The following is a 17,108-nucleotide window of genomic DNA, read 5'->3' as shown; positions in this document are numbered from 1 at the left end:
TTTTACGAGTACAAATACAAATACACACCATAAATAAAGATGGGATCGTTTCGAAACCTCGAGGAGGAAGATGGTAACGTGGAGAGAGGAGAAGGGAATGGCAAGACGTGTTCTTTCAGCAACAATAACCACCACACGTAGAATAAAATAGTTTATTGTAATTCACAGAAAAAAACAAGACATTTCCATGATGCCTGAAAACTCACTGTTCCGTATCGGTTAACAATAGTTGTGATTACACGTTCTTTTCTGTTCGGGACCAACGGAAATACCGCTGGTGAGCGCATTCGTCTATCATGCGTTGAACGTCCGAGTGAATAATACAGATTATTCGACCATATAATCTACGGTAAAATTTTTTTTACGATAATCCGCTCTTTAAACAGCTTGTAACAGATTCTGGTTTTCTTTTATATGTATGTACTTATATACATGCGTGCGTATATCTATATCAGAATACCCGTCTGTCTGAAGGGAAAAACCTGTAACCGCAATCTCACGCGATGGTACACATATCGTGTGTGAAAAGATGTAACGATCATCGCACGACGAAGCGATGAATCGTAACCGTCTCTCGGTGTTTCGACTTACGAAATCCACATACCATCAGGGGTATACAAGGTAAACCAGATGTCGTATCGCGCTATCTGCTTACAATTAGTCGGAGTCCGATCCTAGACTAACGATGTTTCCAAATACCGTTTCGATCAACTGATTGCGAACGCGTTCCAACCTCTCCTCCAAATATGCTCCTTCGCTCATCTGTTTTCGCTCCGTACCATGAAACCCGTTCCGTACCATTCCATTCTACTACGACTCGGCCATCGTCATCACCGACACATATCGCATCCCCCCACGATCGCATTCTAGATCTAGACAGCCAGCGCTCGCAACACGCAATACACGTATTATCGGGATCGGAAAGTTTGCGCGATCTGTCGACAATCCGTTCGCTTCTTAAGTACTTACATAAGAATGTGTGCTATAGCAAATGTAATTAGCTTAACGCATTCGTACGTTTGCAAGTTGATTTTACTCTCTAGTTAGCATAGCGCAGCGTCTCCTCGTTACGCGCCTAGCGAAACACGTTCCGTCGAAGGTTAAACTCGATCGAATGCATACTAAGCGTGTTATCGTTGATAAAGAACGATTACCGCGCCCGTGTTACCACCGGTACTCGTTCTACGAGCGCGGTAAGAAGCATGTATCATCCTTGGATCGCGCATTTGTTATTCCATGCAATCTTCCGAGATCCTCCGCCTGCTCTCACGTTCCCTGCTATAATCATAGAAAAACTCGATCCACAAAGCGAACAGCTGTTCAAACGCTCGATCTTTCCCTGTCATTTTCCCTGTTCCTCTTATAAACATCATCCACGTTTTTTCCCCTCCTTTCTTCTCCGTTTCTCTTTTTCCTATGTCGATACGCCTCGGTAATAGAATACCGTGAAACTAGACAACCAGTAACATAACGACGAAGAGTGAGAACACAATGACAGAATGAGAACGAAAAATATATACGCTAGTCGTTTCCGACTGTAGCGTTGTATGGCACTAAAAACGAATAAGCATAAACATACGCTGTCACCTCTATTCCTCCTCCTTTTCCGAATGTTTGATTTTTTAGCATTGGAAAAACGGCAACATCTTACACCGGTAAAACTAGAATTGGTTCGAGGAAGAGAACGGGGGGGCCGAAAGTAACAGAGAGGAATTTCGTGGAGAGTTTACCAAGATGACGAAAAGAAATAGCACGCGATCTTGTTCTCATCTTCTTCGAGACGAATCGATGAAGTGCGGTGGTGACAAGGTTAAGGAAAAATGAAAGAAAAACAAGTACACGAAGGATTAATATTGATACGGCTGGCAAACGGGAAAACACGAACGGAGGCGGAGGTTTATGAAGTATGCGTAGTGTTCCCTCCCATCGATATGTCCAAACGAGGATCGATGATCGAATAATGATCGAACTGCCGGAAAATAAGTCGGACGAGAACGAGATCGATAACGGATAGACGCTTCGTCGGTATTCCTTTTCTCGACTATTTTTCGATTATCCATCGTCGTTTCCTATTTTTTCTACAGTCGTTTCGAATTCTCACCGCAGACACATTTCGCTTCCCTAATTTGCTTCGAGCATGCGATGACCGTTACCGTGACACTGAAACGGATGTTGCAATCTTTCATCCCTAAACGTCCGAATATTACGAATATTAATATTTCAAAGAGAGAAAGAGAGAGAGAGAGAGAAAGATAGAGAGAGAGAACACCTCTACGCGACATAGCTAATACAAAAATACTGTTCTGTTGCATCAGTTCTTCTCCTATTATTCCTATTACTTTTATGCATAGTAATCCCTGTAGTCTCTTAAAACGTTCCTTTACCGCTGTCAAAGAAATAAGAAAAGAAAAAAAGAAAAAACAACAAAATACTACACGCGAAACGGTATAATTTAGTGACAAAAGTATTCCTTCGTCTAGTAACGACCGTTACTTTTCTTTTTTACATTTTTAATTATCTTCCCTTCTGCTTCGTCGCAATATGTTGCAGAATGATAATAACGCATAAAACCGCGGACACAATTGGTTCGTAGAATATTCGGATTTAAAATAATTAAAAAATAAGTTACAAAACAGCAAGTAGGAACAAGTCAGTTCCTGTTCGAAAAACACATGTATACATTTACGTTTCGACGATGAAAAATAATAATCCGTCTTGTACGTATACGAGTGTACAATATCTCAATTTTACAAGAATCTATACTCGCAACGCACGCGTTACTCTCCCTTTCTATGTGAATTACAATTTTCGATACACACGATGACGATACAATTTTCACACAATGTCGATTACACGGTAACGCGGCACATATCCAGGAGAGAAAAATACGTGTCTGATCGGTAATATTATCTCAAAAACGCATTGAAAAAGATTCGAAAACATTACTTATATTAATACGCGAACGGTACGGATTCAACGGACACCCTCTTCTTCCCCGTTTCTTTTTCCTTTGTCTTTCTCTCTCGTATCTACTCTCGTTTCTGCAGCCTTTTAAAATAATTACAATTCGGCGCCGCTCGTTAACAATTTCACCTCGTGCGACAAAATGAAAACCTACCGACGCCGAGTCATCAGTTACATACTACAATTATTAATTATATAATTATGTATATATGTGTGAGTGTGTGTACAGATACATATATATATACGCATACGCGCGCGCACACATATATATATTTATGTATATATATATATATATAGTATAATATAGTATATATTCAGCATCACAGTAAGATAGCGCCCTTCATTATTTAAGTGATCGTCGGTTTGCTCGGATCGTTTATATTCATTTCATTCAACAACATATACTACAACAATCCGCCTAGATATCGTCGTGGAATAATTTGTATTCGCATCAATATCGATGTCACGATTACTTTTCTAGTGTTCGGTTTGTATCGTGTCCGTAGGAGTGCACCTGTACAAGAGGACAAGCATCGGAGAAATAAAAGTCGTAGAAAGGTGTTGTGTGCCCGACTGAAAGCCACTAATGATAATCAACGATTTCACCTAGCATCGCGCGCGTACGTAGCGTGCATCGATAATTTTCCAAAATACTGATAGTTGATCGAAGGGCGACAAAGCGGCACGTGACTTGATCTGTAATTAAAACGCCAAGTAAAGGGGCAAAAGAATTAGGAAAATCTTCATCTTCGGATTCTCTGATACGCACGTAAAGGAGTGACGCGTGCTACGTCGGAAGAAATTATTTGTACGTTACACGACGTCGCGAAAAACTCTCAGGAACTTCATACGCATCGCGTACGTATCGTTTCCCATTTCGCGATCAACCTAACGAGCTATCGTATCTCGTTCCATATATGTACTGTGAAACACACGCGCACACACATACACATACACGCACACGCATATACACACACGTTACGGACGAAATATCGTCCAATACTTTTCACTCTGTGTACCACGTTTCGGTGGACTACGTTTCACCTGTTCTACCTATCGAGTGACGAAATAGAATAGAATCTAGTAGTAGATACTTATAATTACTCTGAAAATAAATAGTTATAAAAATAAGCGAGCATTTTATGCTTAAAATACCTTAGGTAAAAACTTAATTAGTTTGCACCACTTACGGAGTGTGGAATGTGTGTGGTCTCTCTTACTACATCATAAAAGCGTACGTCTAACAAAAGATTTAACTATCGTGTAAAAAACATTAACGACAACTTGTTAATTGTAATATATGCGAAGTGCGATAGTTCGATAAAAAACACGTGGATCAATAAATAAAGGTGCAACAAGAGATTAGAAATAGGATAAAAGACGAGATCGAAACTAATCGATCCGCCGACGATCATCGTTACTGATCGTAGAATAAATAACTGTGCTAAGAATCTGATCTCTCCGCGAAGATACATTAGGTACATTGTCCGATTCGTTTTTCTATTTCATTTGCGCAATCACAATTCCTCTAGTCCCACGCCATTCCTATCCTCACAACCGATCACCCATCCACACCACCCTTACCCAATCGACATGAAATTTATTCACAGCTTTACGCACTGTGGAAGAGACAAGATATTTTTACAGTTAAATACATATTCAACGTGAAAATACGAAGAAACGTAAGCACTCACGGTTTCGGCACATTTAACTTAAAATCGAGAAAACCCTTTTTGTACTCTTCTATAAATTTGTTCGCATCTATTTTTTACTTATTATCTAACGACGATCGTACGTTCCAAAAATTACGCGCGAACATACTCTGTGGAAATCCGCGCGACAATTGAAAGCATCGGAATCGTTCCTTGAAACGAAAACGCGCACGAGACACGGGGTTCGAACAAAACGGCACAACGTCGTCATCATCGCTATATCGTCCGCTTTCCGGAGTAAAATAGCTGTAGACGGAAACGCGAGAAGCTTGGGTCAGAAATTCACTCGAACAGAATGAAACCGTGAGCAAAGATTGAGATTCTTTTCCGACCAAAATGAATCCAGTGGCACTATATCTGCGCTGCTCTTACATCAATACTTTACGATACCGAAACGACGGTCAAAAATCTTATACTATTCGCGACGCGTCCTTTTTGGACGTTGACTAACTCCAACCTCGTCGGTATTACGCGATTTTTTACCGATTTGTACCTGGCTCTGTGCGGTTAGCTGCAACGATATCGCATGCGTGTTTAACTTTTCAGCCAACAACAAGTCTTTCAGACCCTTCATTTTCTGACTGTACAAAGTTATCCTTGGTCTTTCGTGTTCGGAATCAGTCTCTACCTCGGGATCAAGGTTCTCCTGGGAAGTGGAAGGTGCGGGAGGTAAAGCGTCATCCGACGGAGCAACAAACGGTTCCCCGCCACCCTGCAGCAGGTAATCCCTATTAAGTATCTTTTCGCTACAGGCTGCCGTCAACGCTTGAATACTAGGATGCATCGGTGCTGGGTTAGGAGGTACTTTAGACTCTAAGCTTTTGATCAGGTCGCGGGCCGCGTTGCCCCTCTCTTTAGTTTTACAGTAATTGTTGTTATTATTGTTCAGTGTTTCCTCCGGACTTGTCTCCCTTTTCTGCGATTTTTCTTCTTCCTGTTTCGCTTCCACGTCATAACAATCGATAATTACCTGAGCACGAATACTAGCATCGAACTTTGAAATGGTATTTACCAATGGTCGTGCCCATCCTATGTGTAATACCGGCGTGTTTGCTCCTTCTTCCCACTGACAAATTCCGTCATAAAACCTCAACAAATAAGCGAAACAGCGCGGTTGTCGTAACAAGCGTTCATCGGCTCGTACCGTATGGGGTATAAGCTCGTTCGCTATTTCCAACAATTCCTTGTATATCTCTCCATCGTCCCTCGAATAGTCATACCTATTGCACATTAGAATCGGAATAGTCCAATGAGATTACAAATTCCGTAATCTCATTTCGGATATCATATTCTCTGTCGATTGCTACTTACTTCCTTAAAACATCTGCCGCATCTGCCCATGATGACAACGCATTGGCATGCAATCCGTGTCTATACAAGTAGCCACCTTGATAAGTATATGGATACACGTGAGCATTTCCATAATATTTCCTCGCTGATCGTATAGCTTCCTAGAAATTACACGTTAAGAAATTACGTGCATTCTTTACTAAAATTATTAACAAGTTCAACTACTAGTACTCGTTCGTAACTTGTAAAATACCTGAAAGAGATCTATGGCAGGAGGCCTGCCTGGAGTTGGAGCTGCTTCCTCGAGATCTCCCAGATTACCAAGAGCCATAGGATACTTGGCGAGATGACCCAAATCGTACAACAGCCATAACAGTTCTTGTTGAAGCAATGCAACCTCAGCTGCATCCGATGTAGCGCTTAAACTAGGATTTATAGCCGATACTATGGTGGCAACTTCCATTGCTCTAGAGCATACTACAGCTTGTCCATTCACATATAACCACGACCGAGAAGCTACACCAGGTTCAACTGGTTGGCCACGTTTATCCTCGTTTCCCTTTCCTAATGAAAGACATACGATCAGGTTTAGTAGTTATCAAATTGCATCAGGTTCAATATCTTTCTAACTTCAGGTATGGCTTACCATGCCAAGTAACTTCAGCAGTTTCAGTTCCATCCTCCCCGTAAACCACCCAGGCGTGATCTTCTGACATAGCAAGGTGTACATCTTTAAATCCCAATACCTGACAGCCGGCAACCACGGCAAAGGCAACGCCGAAACAATCCAATTTATTAGCTGTGAGGTAGCTATAGAGACTTTGTAAGTGCGCGCGATCTTTGTAATAGCTTCTTGTTAGAGAGTTCCATATAACGTCGGAGACTTTTTTGACGAGTTCTCTAGTCGCGTATCTCGTATCGTAAACCGTAAGATCTACCGCACCCTTAATCACTGCGTGAAACTTGGTATAAAGTGCTTCGGCAATATGAAACTCAACGGCCGGCAATTTCGGCTCGTCAAAAACAGTGGTCTCCTGCGACGCAAATGTTCTATTGCAGGTTAGGGAATTCTCGACTGCACCGACGAGAATCGAGAGCAAAGCCAAATCTGGTTCCGAGCTGTTTTCTAACTGATTTTGGAAGATTCGTACGATCGAGGAGATGCTCTGAATAGGAAATAGTGCCTTATCCTCGTCTCGAAAACCCGCCATGTCGCGATTGGCAGGCTGAACACACGAGATCGAGATCTTTGCTCAAACCACGAGTGTCATCCTGTTTCACGTTTATCTTGACAGAAACTCTCGACGAAATCGTGTGATCCGTGTGACTTCCTTTTCCTTGACTAACGATATACGCTAGTCAATGTCGATTTTCTTCTTCTCAATGCGAAACTTTTACATTTCCGCATCACAAAACGAACGACAACCGTATATCACCTAGCGGCGCGCCGCCACTAGGACCGTTTCCAACACTGCTCTATCATACAACAAAACGAAAAGGCGAGTTTCTGCGCGAGCGACGTCAGTTCAACGTAAATTAAACAATTACCGATACGCGCGTTTTACGTTCTAGAATTTTCCACAGAATCAGTGCACTAATTTAAGACACCTTCAGCTCTCGAAACATCTATTTCTCCATATATTCACATGGTGTTCAATTTCATTTATCTTCAATTTGCTTTATACTTTGATATTCATTTATATAAATTGTTCATGCACATGTATATGACCAACAGTATATGGTAGCTAACAGTATATGTTAGCTGGTATAAACGCAGCAGGTACATATGTACATTAACCAATTAAATGAAATATTTTCTATATATACATTCAACTATATTATATTTTATTTATTTATTACTATAACAACACAAAACATACGTAAAACAGTATTAATTATCTCAAACAGTATGTTGTTACAATTGTCTCTCTAAATTACTTTTCATCTTATTATATGTATATTTGTCTTTAAAATGTTTTTTAAATGGGAGTTATTGCGATTTCAATTCTATTATTCTAGGAATGACTTTCGCCCATTTCTATCTTAAATCCATATTTCCAATTATTTCAAATAACGAATACTTTTTGTCGTATTTATATCTACTATTGCAATCCGGCACAATGTACGCACGAGACATCTTATCATAAACTTTTCTCGCAATTACAGTCACGATCGTATATTCCACTCGTTTCTCCTTTCTATTCGAATGTATGGCGGCCTAGTGACAGTTTCTGTTGCCCGTCGCATAGCGGCGTAGTTGTTGCCGGACTGTAGCGCAGCATTCGTTAAGACATTTTCAATCTTAAGTCGTCTTTCATAAACGGTTTGTCTTTTGTGATTTATAAAATATCGGTATAACATATATTTTTCACGGTGCTTAATTTACAGCGTGCATTCACTGGTCAACGCTTTACGTAATAAATTGTTTCGTTGCTGCGCACAATAAAATGAAAGTCACGATAAAAAGTAAGTATTCAAATTGGAATGTTCAACCTGCTCGTAAGTACATTTCGTTTATTTTTGCAATTACCGATAACTAGGCGTATGAAGCAGATACAAGTTGCTATATCATTTGTACTATTTATTTACAGTTTTCGTTATCATTTAATCGTGTATATTAAATCACGAACCGCTAGATACAGAAGTAAACAATTGTAAACATTTTTTAAGGTTGGACTGGTGTTGCCACCTGGCGTTGGATAGCAAACGATGACAATTGCGGTATATGTAGAATGCCTTTTGATGCCAGTTGTCCAGACTGTAAGATTCCTGGAGACGATTGTCCTTTAGGTAAGTTTAATTTAATTTCTTGAATTAGTGAAGATCGAAGCTCGATATTCGGGTAAAACTGATTAAGCGCGTTTATCGAGTGAAAAAAAATGAAAACACGAAGGTATCAAACGATTGTTTGGTTTATCGAATCGTTTATTTTTTGCGATTATATAGTAACGAAAGTAATAGGGAAAATAGCGCAGAGAAAAGATGGATGAGAAACGACGAGGGTTCGATAGAGCGAAGGTTTGTAAAATGCCGCGACAGCGTTTGCGCAGCTGTAGACATTAATATCGATCGGTGTGCCGAATGAAACGGATCGCTCGCACACGATACCTCACGTTCTGACGCGCGCGTACTCGCGCGTGTCAATGTAAACTGAACGAAGTCTGGTGATTACCGGTGGTTATCGATAACATAAAGTGTGTGTGTCCACGATACTTAACCGAGGAAGAAACGTTTATAGCGTAAAAACGTTCTATACTGTTCCAGTTTGGGGCCAATGCTCGCATTGCTTCCACATACACTGCATCATGAAGTGGTTGCATTCCCAGCAAACCAGGCATCTCTGTCCGATGTGTCGTCAAGAATGGAAGTTCAAGGAGTAGTTGGTTTGCCGATAGTCCCGCAGGTGTCAGCACGCAACGAGTAATCAGGTAATGTCGTTCATTGTGAGTCGTATGTACCAAGGGAATTCATTCGAGGCGAAGCACTCCATCAATTTCTATTCGACGAAAACGTTAGCTACCGTTCGCCATCGTTTCTTTCCACATTATGGCCATTGTTGCACGTTCTTTGGAAATTCTCGATCTCTTACAGTAAAAAGGTGGCATATTTTGTTGCAATTTAACTAAAAAAAGCGTAACGACGAAATAGGTTTGCTTGACGTACATACGTACTTGCGTGTACATACATATATTGCCGTTTCACGTACACCGCCACCTTTTAATTCTCCCTATGAAAATTTGCCGACTTTCGCTTCTACGACTTCGCTTCTGTTCTGTGCAAAGTTCGTCTAAAACGATTCACGACCACGATGCAGATCACGAAACAAAGCTTTACAATTAATCGACCGTTATCGTTGTTAAATTCTATGAGTGGACATAATCGTACAGCGATCAATGGACAATTGATTCTTAGCAATTACTCGTGAATCCACGATGGTTCGATGAAAACCGCTACGGAAACGGAATTGCCCATTATTAGCGAAAATTACTCAAAATTAGCAGTAGTAGGGTGCCGGGAGATTTCGTTGGAAAACATGATTCGGTTAGATCGCGTCGAATCGTAGAGTTAACGGTGCATTTGGATGTAATAAAGAGATTCTCGTAGCCCGCGCTTACGTAACAGTATTTCACGAGTGCGAGCAGTCGTTATGCGAATGCAGTATCACATCAGGGAAGCTCTCTTGTCGATCGTGCGTAATTTAATACCGTGCGATGCACATTTTACGATACGCGCGCGCGTTCTTTAGCGAATTTATTTATGGTAGCAGTGTTATCTAACGCCATCTAATGCCATACGGCTGGTGTGCAGCGAGCGCAGCTCTTTGCGGCGCAATCCGGAACATTTGCAATTTCTGTGACTGAACCGCGCTCAACAAAATTTCACTTTACCGATTTATCATTTTTCTCGTCTACTTTTTCCACTAATCGTGAACATCGTCTTGCAAGAGAATATCATAAGTAAGATTTTTGAGGTGACGCGTCTCGTGTTATCGGATTGTCGGTTAATCCGGAATCGAAAAATCGACGACTTTTATACGATGCAGCGCACAACAGTTTGCAAATGTAGGATCGATTCGGCTTCCGTGCGAACGAATTAGGGTGAAAGTAGAACGAGCGACTGTTCTGTACGTCGTGAAACAGAGTGCGAAATTCGAAGGTACACGTATATTCGCGCAACATCGTCGCACGACCATCGTTATTTCACAAATATATATTTCGAGATACACTGTAACGATCAACATGTACGAATGCTCGACAGCACTTTGAGGAACCTAATTACAAGTTGTATCGAAATGGCTCGAATGTTTTGAGAAAATATTACCAAATATGGGCTTTATCGATGTAATTGCATTCCTTAAATTTTCTACTGCGTGTATCTATATACACAGCTGCGTAATCGACTCGTTCTTTCCATCTTCGGGCCTGCGAATAGTATCGCGATAGTAGTCGCAACCGTTTCAGTCTGCAGGCCTTTCCGGCGTGTCCTTTTGCTAGCTGACTGGTTGTCTGGCTGGCTGGTGGTACACCGACGTGCCATTTCGCACACGTATACATGGTCGGGAAAGATAGGCGCGAAGGTTCGGCGTAGCACGTCCATCGCTCGGTTATCTATCCGATGCTGCTGCCTCGAGAACTTGGGCTGGAGCTCGAGTTCGAGCTCAGTCACGTGGTTCCTCGAACGCGAAGGATGTTTGTGGGATCGCGGAGTCAGTTAGCAGCGGATCGTTCAGCGAGTAACCGAGAGAAACGGAGCATAGAACGCGCTACCGCGGTGGACCACTAGTCGATCCAAAGAGGGGAAAGGGGTCAAGAGACATAGGATAGAGGCGATAGCGGATCGAGGATACCAGGGACCGAGTTTCTTCAACCGAGTCCTCGTCGGTCTAACCTAACGTGCCGCTTCGCCTCGCATCGCCTCGCCTCGCCTCGCCTCACCTCGCCTCGCCTTACCTCGCCTCACCTCGCCTCACCGCACCTCACCGCACCTCGCCTCGCCTCACCTCGCCTCGCCTAGCCTCACTGTACCGCACCTCACCGCACCGTACCTCACCTCGCCTCACCTCACCACAGCTTACCTCACCTCACCTCACCTCACCTCACCTCACCTCACCTCACCTCACCGTACCTCACCTCACCGCACCGCAGTTCCTCTCACTTCGTCTCACCTCGTCTTACCTTGCCACGACTCGCCACAACTCGCCTCAACTCGCATCAACTCGACTCGCTTCACATCGCGGCAACGTTTCGCGCTTGTTTCGCGTTTGAATGATCCAGCGTCTTTGAAAATGTCGCGCGTTCCTCGAATCGAACCTGGTGATTTCTCGTGAAACCGCGAGTCACGGAGACGATCGTACGCGCGACGATCGAGTAATTATTTTTTATCTGCGTTGGTGCTTCTCAAAGGAACAACTCATGTGTACGAGTACTGGAAGGAGGTGGAACAGAACGAAGACCGAAGGTGGATGAGAGATAACTCACAGAGGATAAATAGTAAAACCGGAGTGAAAGAGAAACTACGTGGTTGAACGTCGCACTGCATTGGCGTACTGTGCTGGAATCGCGCCGACGTTGATCGCCTAGCGAACGTCAAAATCTATGGAACATAAAGCACGCAACGAACGACGTTCGACGAACGATCTCGTCGCTTAATTTCGAACGTCGATTTACCATCGATAACGGCAATAACACGACTCCGGATAACTGTCGGTCAGTCGTCGCCCATCGAAACGAAGTGTTTCGAATGTGACATAATCGACCGGTAGAGACTTATTGTCGGAATAAACCGAGATGGAACGAATGTAGAAACAGAGATAACCGAGATTGTCGTTATCGGAAACGACCTCGATTACGGTGTGTATCGGATAAAACAGAAGCATGTTCGTGGTACGGTGAGACGACGGTAGCCGCTCGTAGAGAAGGGCCGTTGCGGTGGAAGAGATCGCAGATAAAATGCACTTGGCAGCGACGCAGAGACCTCACCCACCACCGGTACCACCACGGCCGAGTCGGCAGGTGGTCGCCGAAGCCCTTAAAAGATCACCAAGGCCACCCTGTCCGACCAGGCAGGCCCCACCACCGCCCAACACGAAACCGTGGAGATCCGATCGAGACCGATCGAACAATCGGCAACAGGTGGTGAGTCCGGCCGCTGGTCGCACGGTCGTTTACGAGTCGATCAAAGACTCGATTCCGAAAGAAACCGGCAGCGAAGGCGGTGATCACGACGATCCGGTTCGGCACGTCGTCGACAAGGGTCCCGGCGATGGCGGCAACGGCGGTGAACCCGTTGCCCGAGTCTCGAGTGAAAGGCGCGTGGACGAGGACGACCGCCGTGGAAATCCGCGGGAAAGGCGGGTCCGTACACCCGTCGTCGGACAGGAATATCAGGGAAATTCCAGTGAATGGAACGCCGTCACCGGTGACGTCGTTTCTTCGCCTACATCGCGTCGGAAAGAAGATGCTTCGATTTCGTGTCGAGAGTATTCCAGTGTCTTCGAACGCGTGACCCTCGACGAACGTTTTTTCAACGGTGTGACCAGCGCTGTGAGATCACCGGTGAACGAGGAGAACGGTAAACAGTGTATCGATGGACCAACACGGGACAACGCGACATCCGAGTCGGCGATTTCTCGGACGACGGAATCGTCCGATCACGGCGACGTCGTCGCCAAACCTCCGTCGGTGGTCGAGTCGCGCGTATCTCTGAACGATGTTCTACGTTGTCAGGATACGCCGTGCGACACGTCGGAGTCGACGATTGGAAAATCGAAATCGAGCAGCATCTCGGAGAGAAGCGAATGTTCGGAGAGAAGGCCGATACCGACTCAACGATCGTGTCTCGTAAAATATCGCGACTCGACGACGAAGAAAAGCTCCGAGACTCAGTCCGCGGAAGGTTCGAACGCAAACGGTCAACCTTCGGTTTCGAACGTTGACCGTGCTACGGTGGTTCTTATCGACGAACTGAACCGTAAAGCTACGACATCGAACGATAATTCCGACAAGCAGAACGATCGCGGTGAGCGTGTCGTCGACCACGACGATCACCGCGACGATCGCCACGACGGGGACAGAGCCAACGAAAATGATAACGACAACGACAACATTCATCGGCAGGATTGGCTAGAGGCCGGTATCCGCTATTCATCCACGCAGATTAGACTGTCTGGCGAAGACGGGGACGTCGTCGATGGAACGCGAATCAACGGATATAATCGTTGTGAAAACGAGAAATTCAGCAATTTGAACGTTCCGAGGTAGTTTAACGCGAATGAGATCGCATCGATGTAACTTTAGAGTTAGAAAACGTCGCTGGAACGGTGCACGTGTCGTTAACGCGTTCGTACATCTCGCGATCTTCATATCCACTGTAAAACACATACGTGGAGCCCGATTCGTTCGAATATAACGATGCAGTGATTCGATAGGCGATTTTCTCGACTCGCAAGATACGCTTTCTGCCATAATTTTAATCGCGTGACAAAACACTCGACGGAAAAGAACGAGTAAAGTAAGATGCCGGATGTACTGTTCGTAGTTTCTTTTTCCTCGCGTAATATCAGAGTATCGTCCCGTTTCTAATTTTCCTTACCTGCTAACCTACTTCGTCGCCGTTCGTGCGAAACAGTGGCGTTCAAACGAACAACCGAATACCGTATCAAGGTCCGTGCAGTCGAACGAACGTTTTGCCACAGCTAAAGGTCGTCGATGGAATCGCGATCTCGTGTTTCGTCGAGTAAACTTTCGCGATTTCTAGCTACGACCGATCGTTTTGAATAAACTGTGCGAATAGATAACGGAGTGTGTCTCCTCCGATGTTCCATTCGATTCTTTTCTTTTCGTTGATCGAATGAAATTCTCGTTCTTTTCCAGCATACAAGAAAGGATCGCCATGTCTTCCCTGCAAGGTCTACCACCGTTACCGAGAAGTCTCAGTGGATTCAATTTGAGCGGTGGACGAAGCGAGGGTTGCGAGCCACCTCCGCCGCCCACCAGATCTTCCAGTAAAACACAAAGAGGCGGTAAAACTTCGATCCAATCGTCGTCCAGGCCATCGCCACCTGCTCGACAGCTTACCACGTTGGATACGCAGCTGGCCATACTCAGGAGAGAAATGGTGGTTATTGAAAACTTCGTAGCATTGGATCCTTACACCTGTTCATTGTCTAGCGCCAGATCATTGTTTGCCGGTAGATAGGAAGTGTTTATTAGAAAAAGGCAACAGAAAGGGTATTGATCGAATAAAGATATAATCGCGAGAGGATGCTGGTTCGAATAGGCGGTGTTAATCATGCGTTTCTGTCAAGATTATAGATTAACGAGTCACGAGGAAAATTCCACGGATTTACGAGTCACGACGCAAGGTTTCTATAAATGGTGGAAGGTCGGAATAATGAAAACGTCACTCATCGCGTGTTAGCGGAATGTCAAGCTTTGTAACTAAGATGAAAACCAGACGTTTTTCAAGCATAATCAGCCTTTCTATCACCTCGTACATGTCGCGTTAAACGGAGTCGTTCCGATCGGATCCGTTACCTCGAGGCCTTATTACGCGTGTATGCCACATAGTAAAACACGGTGAATATGTATTCAAAGCGTGGGCTTTTCTCTCGAGAAACTAACGCGTTCTTTGTGTCATCCGTTGCGTCGAGGATAAGCTTTTCTTCCTCTTTCCCTCTTCCTTTGAATCAGGTCGACAGAAAGCTATTTTACTAGCAAGATAGTCTATGTCCGTCTGTCTATATCGCGTCTAGTCCAATTTTCGATCTACGATGTACGATGAATATCGCGGTCGCCGTCCAAAAGATAGTTCGCTCGAAAGTCGGGCTAATAGTTTAATAGTTAATCCACACACGGAGGGAACTGGCACAGCCGCTCCCACGCTGCATTCCCTCAGGCGTGACTCCCCTCTTCGCCTCCTTTTTTCTGGCCGCTCTCTTTCACCTTCGTTCCTTTCTACCTCTACTCTCGTTCTTCCCTCCTTTCTTGTTCCTTCGTTCTTGGTCAACACCTCTCATTCCCATTCTCATTTTGCGTCTGCTACCCAATTCCCTCTTCCTTCATTCCCACGGCAGGTACCACGAGAGTCGCCACTCTCTTGGGAGTACATCGCATCAGTTAGTAAATTTGGAATTCCACCGCTTGGCAACCGCATGCCAAAAACGAATGCGTCTCGTTGGATCAAACACTTTGTGACGTTTCTTTTTTAAGTAGTAAACAATAGCGCTATAACTGACGGATAACGATTAAATCCATTTATACTTATATAACGTTTTACAGTTTGGCCTTCGACAACTGGATCTCTCTTTGCTCGCTCAACTTTGGTCCCTGAACGAATCCATACAAGAATTTCGACAACTGTTGCAAGAACAAGAAGACAGAGCGCCATCTCCTTCGCCCAGCAGCGAAGAAGGGGACGACACCTCTTACGGAACTCACCCTCCACCTCCACCGAGAAGACCGGCTCCTGGTGTACACCTGCATAGACCACCCAGGCCACCCAGACCGGCCAGGCCTCCACCTAGCGACGAATCGCCATCTAGCGAAGAATACGGAGCTGTTTGACGCGTACAACTTCACGCTATACTTGTGTCAAATCGTCTCCTCCAACTACTTGATCATAAGTTTTGACGCGTTATAAGAGATAAAAGGTCTTGTTTAAAGAATTGGTAGAAGGTGACTCGGCGATTCGACGTCGATCGATACGGTTGCTTCTACCTGTACAAGTCCGAACGATGTTATCTAAGAATACAATCTAATGCATCGTTATAAAAAACTTGTTGATGCTCGAAGGTACCTGTAACGTTACATTTCATTACGGAGACATCGGAAATTCTACTATTCCATAGCGTTTCTTGCAATTGCAATCGCTCAGTGGCGATAGATCGTTGCGGAATCGCGCAGCGTGCGAATTGTACGGCGAAATGGCTATTTAAATACGCATGTACCATTCTTTAATTCGCAAAACTGTGAATGTCAATCCAAAAAAACAACGATCCTCTTTCTCTTTGTATATATATACATACATATATGTATATATACATATTGAATATGTATATATCATATGTATATATATAGAGAGAGATATACACTTACATATATTTCTTAGATAAGGAAAAATTTTATTATCCTCAATAAGAACTATTTTAATTCGATACGCTCTTTTTCTCTATTTGTGATAGCAGTCGAAGGGGCCTTTGATTACTTGATAACTACGATAGACATTCGTTTGCGCTAATCGAGATTTATCCACGATTATTGGTTGGAAGATATTTAGAAACGATCCGAGTCTACGGCACGATGAAACGGCTAGTGAGATCCAAAGAACCGCATTCGGAAGTTCTTGTCTCTTCCATGTTTCTCCACTATTACGTCCATTACAGTTTTCTTTCTTGTTAAAATGAACGGACAAACGCACCGATAAGCCAGACGATAAGAATCTTCGAATTACGATACGACTTATAAAGATTTATGTACATTAATTCGAGTATGTAAAATAAAGGGAAGAATAGATGATACGGAAAATATAATTAGTAAGTTTAATATAACGTGAAAAAATGCAGTGTGATTTACGAGGTTTCTTCGTTTTTCGTTATTTGCTTCCATTTCTACTATCGTGTGTATCAGTGGTTTGTAAGTCGAA

At 43.7% G+C, this 17,108-nt stretch overlaps 2 protein-coding genes across 5 annotated transcripts; one reads left to right on the top strand and one right to left on the bottom strand.

The window, feature by feature from the left end:
* Positions 1-138: 138 nt before the first annotated feature.
* On the bottom strand, positions 139-7,750 carry Mnn1 (menin 1). The gene is made up of 4 exons (XM_033337136.2): positions 6,613-7,750; positions 6,220-6,530; positions 5,988-6,127; positions 139-5,896 (listed from the first exon to the last, which is right to left on the bottom strand). Exons 1-4 carry the CDS (start codon positions 7,175-7,177, stop codon positions 5,092-5,094), a joined length of 1,821 nt encoding a protein of 606 aa, XP_033193027.1. The 5' UTR covers positions 7,178-7,750; the 3' UTR covers positions 139-5,091.
* On the top strand, positions 5,279-16,995 carry LOC117153322 (lemming A). Of its 4 annotated transcripts, none has more exons than XM_076620929.1 (5): positions 5,279-5,397; positions 8,355-8,432; positions 8,637-8,756; positions 9,231-9,394; positions 14,339-14,476. In XM_076620929.1, exons 2-4 carry the CDS (start codon positions 8,414-8,416, stop codon positions 9,344-9,346), a joined length of 255 nt encoding a protein of 84 aa, XP_076477044.1. In that variant the 5' UTR covers positions 5,279-5,397; positions 8,355-8,413; the 3' UTR covers positions 9,347-9,394; positions 14,339-14,476. The 4 variants fall into 4 exon arrangements, with proteins under 4 accessions (XP_076477044.1, XP_033183161.1, XP_076477043.1 ...); XM_033327270.2 differs by lacking the exon at positions 5,279-5,397 and adding an exon at positions 7,993-8,289; XM_033327246.2 differs by lacking the exons at positions 5,279-5,397; positions 8,355-8,432; positions 8,637-8,756; positions 9,231-9,394 and adding exons at positions 11,201-11,343; positions 11,870-13,722; positions 15,746-16,995 and having other exon boundaries at positions 14,339-14,582.
* The last annotated feature ends 113 nt before the right edge of the window (positions 16,996-17,108 follow it).

The sequence above is a fragment of the Bombus vancouverensis genome, chromosome 8, assembly GCF_051014615.1.
Source record: "Bombus vancouverensis nearcticus chromosome 8, iyBomVanc1_principal, whole genome shotgun sequence".
Lineage (NCBI taxonomy): Eukaryota > Metazoa > Arthropoda > Insecta > Hymenoptera > Apidae > Bombus > Bombus vancouverensis.
The sequence above is the reverse complement of the archived record's forward strand: the minus strand, read 5'-3'. Positions and strand labels throughout refer to the sequence as shown.

Excerpts from the sequence above, each read along its gene's own strand:
- Mnn1 (XM_033337136.2), bottom strand. The coding sequence starts at position 7,177 with ATGGCGGGTTTTCGAGACGAGGATAAGGCACTATTTCCTATTCAGAGC. Across the intron at positions 6,531-6,612 it reads TGCTGAAGTTACTTGGCATG|GAAAGGGAAACGAGGATAAA; the intron begins GTAAGCCATACC and ends GTCTTTCATTAG. Across the intron at positions 6,128-6,219 it reads CTGCCATAGATCTCTTTCAG|GAAGCTATACGATCAGCGAG; the intron begins GTATTTTACAAG and ends TGTAATTTCTAG.
- LOC117153322 (XM_033327246.2), top strand. The coding sequence starts at position 12,416 with ATGCACTTGGCAGCGACGCAGAGACCTCACCCACCACCGGTACCACCA. Across the intron at positions 13,723-14,338 it reads AGCAATTTGAACGTTCCGAG|CATACAAGAAAGGATCGCCA; the intron begins GTAGTTTAACGC and ends GTTCTTTTCCAG. Across the intron at positions 14,583-15,745 it reads CCATACTCAGGAGAGAAATG|TTTGGCCTTCGACAACTGGA; the intron begins GTGGTTATTGAA and ends AACGTTTTACAG.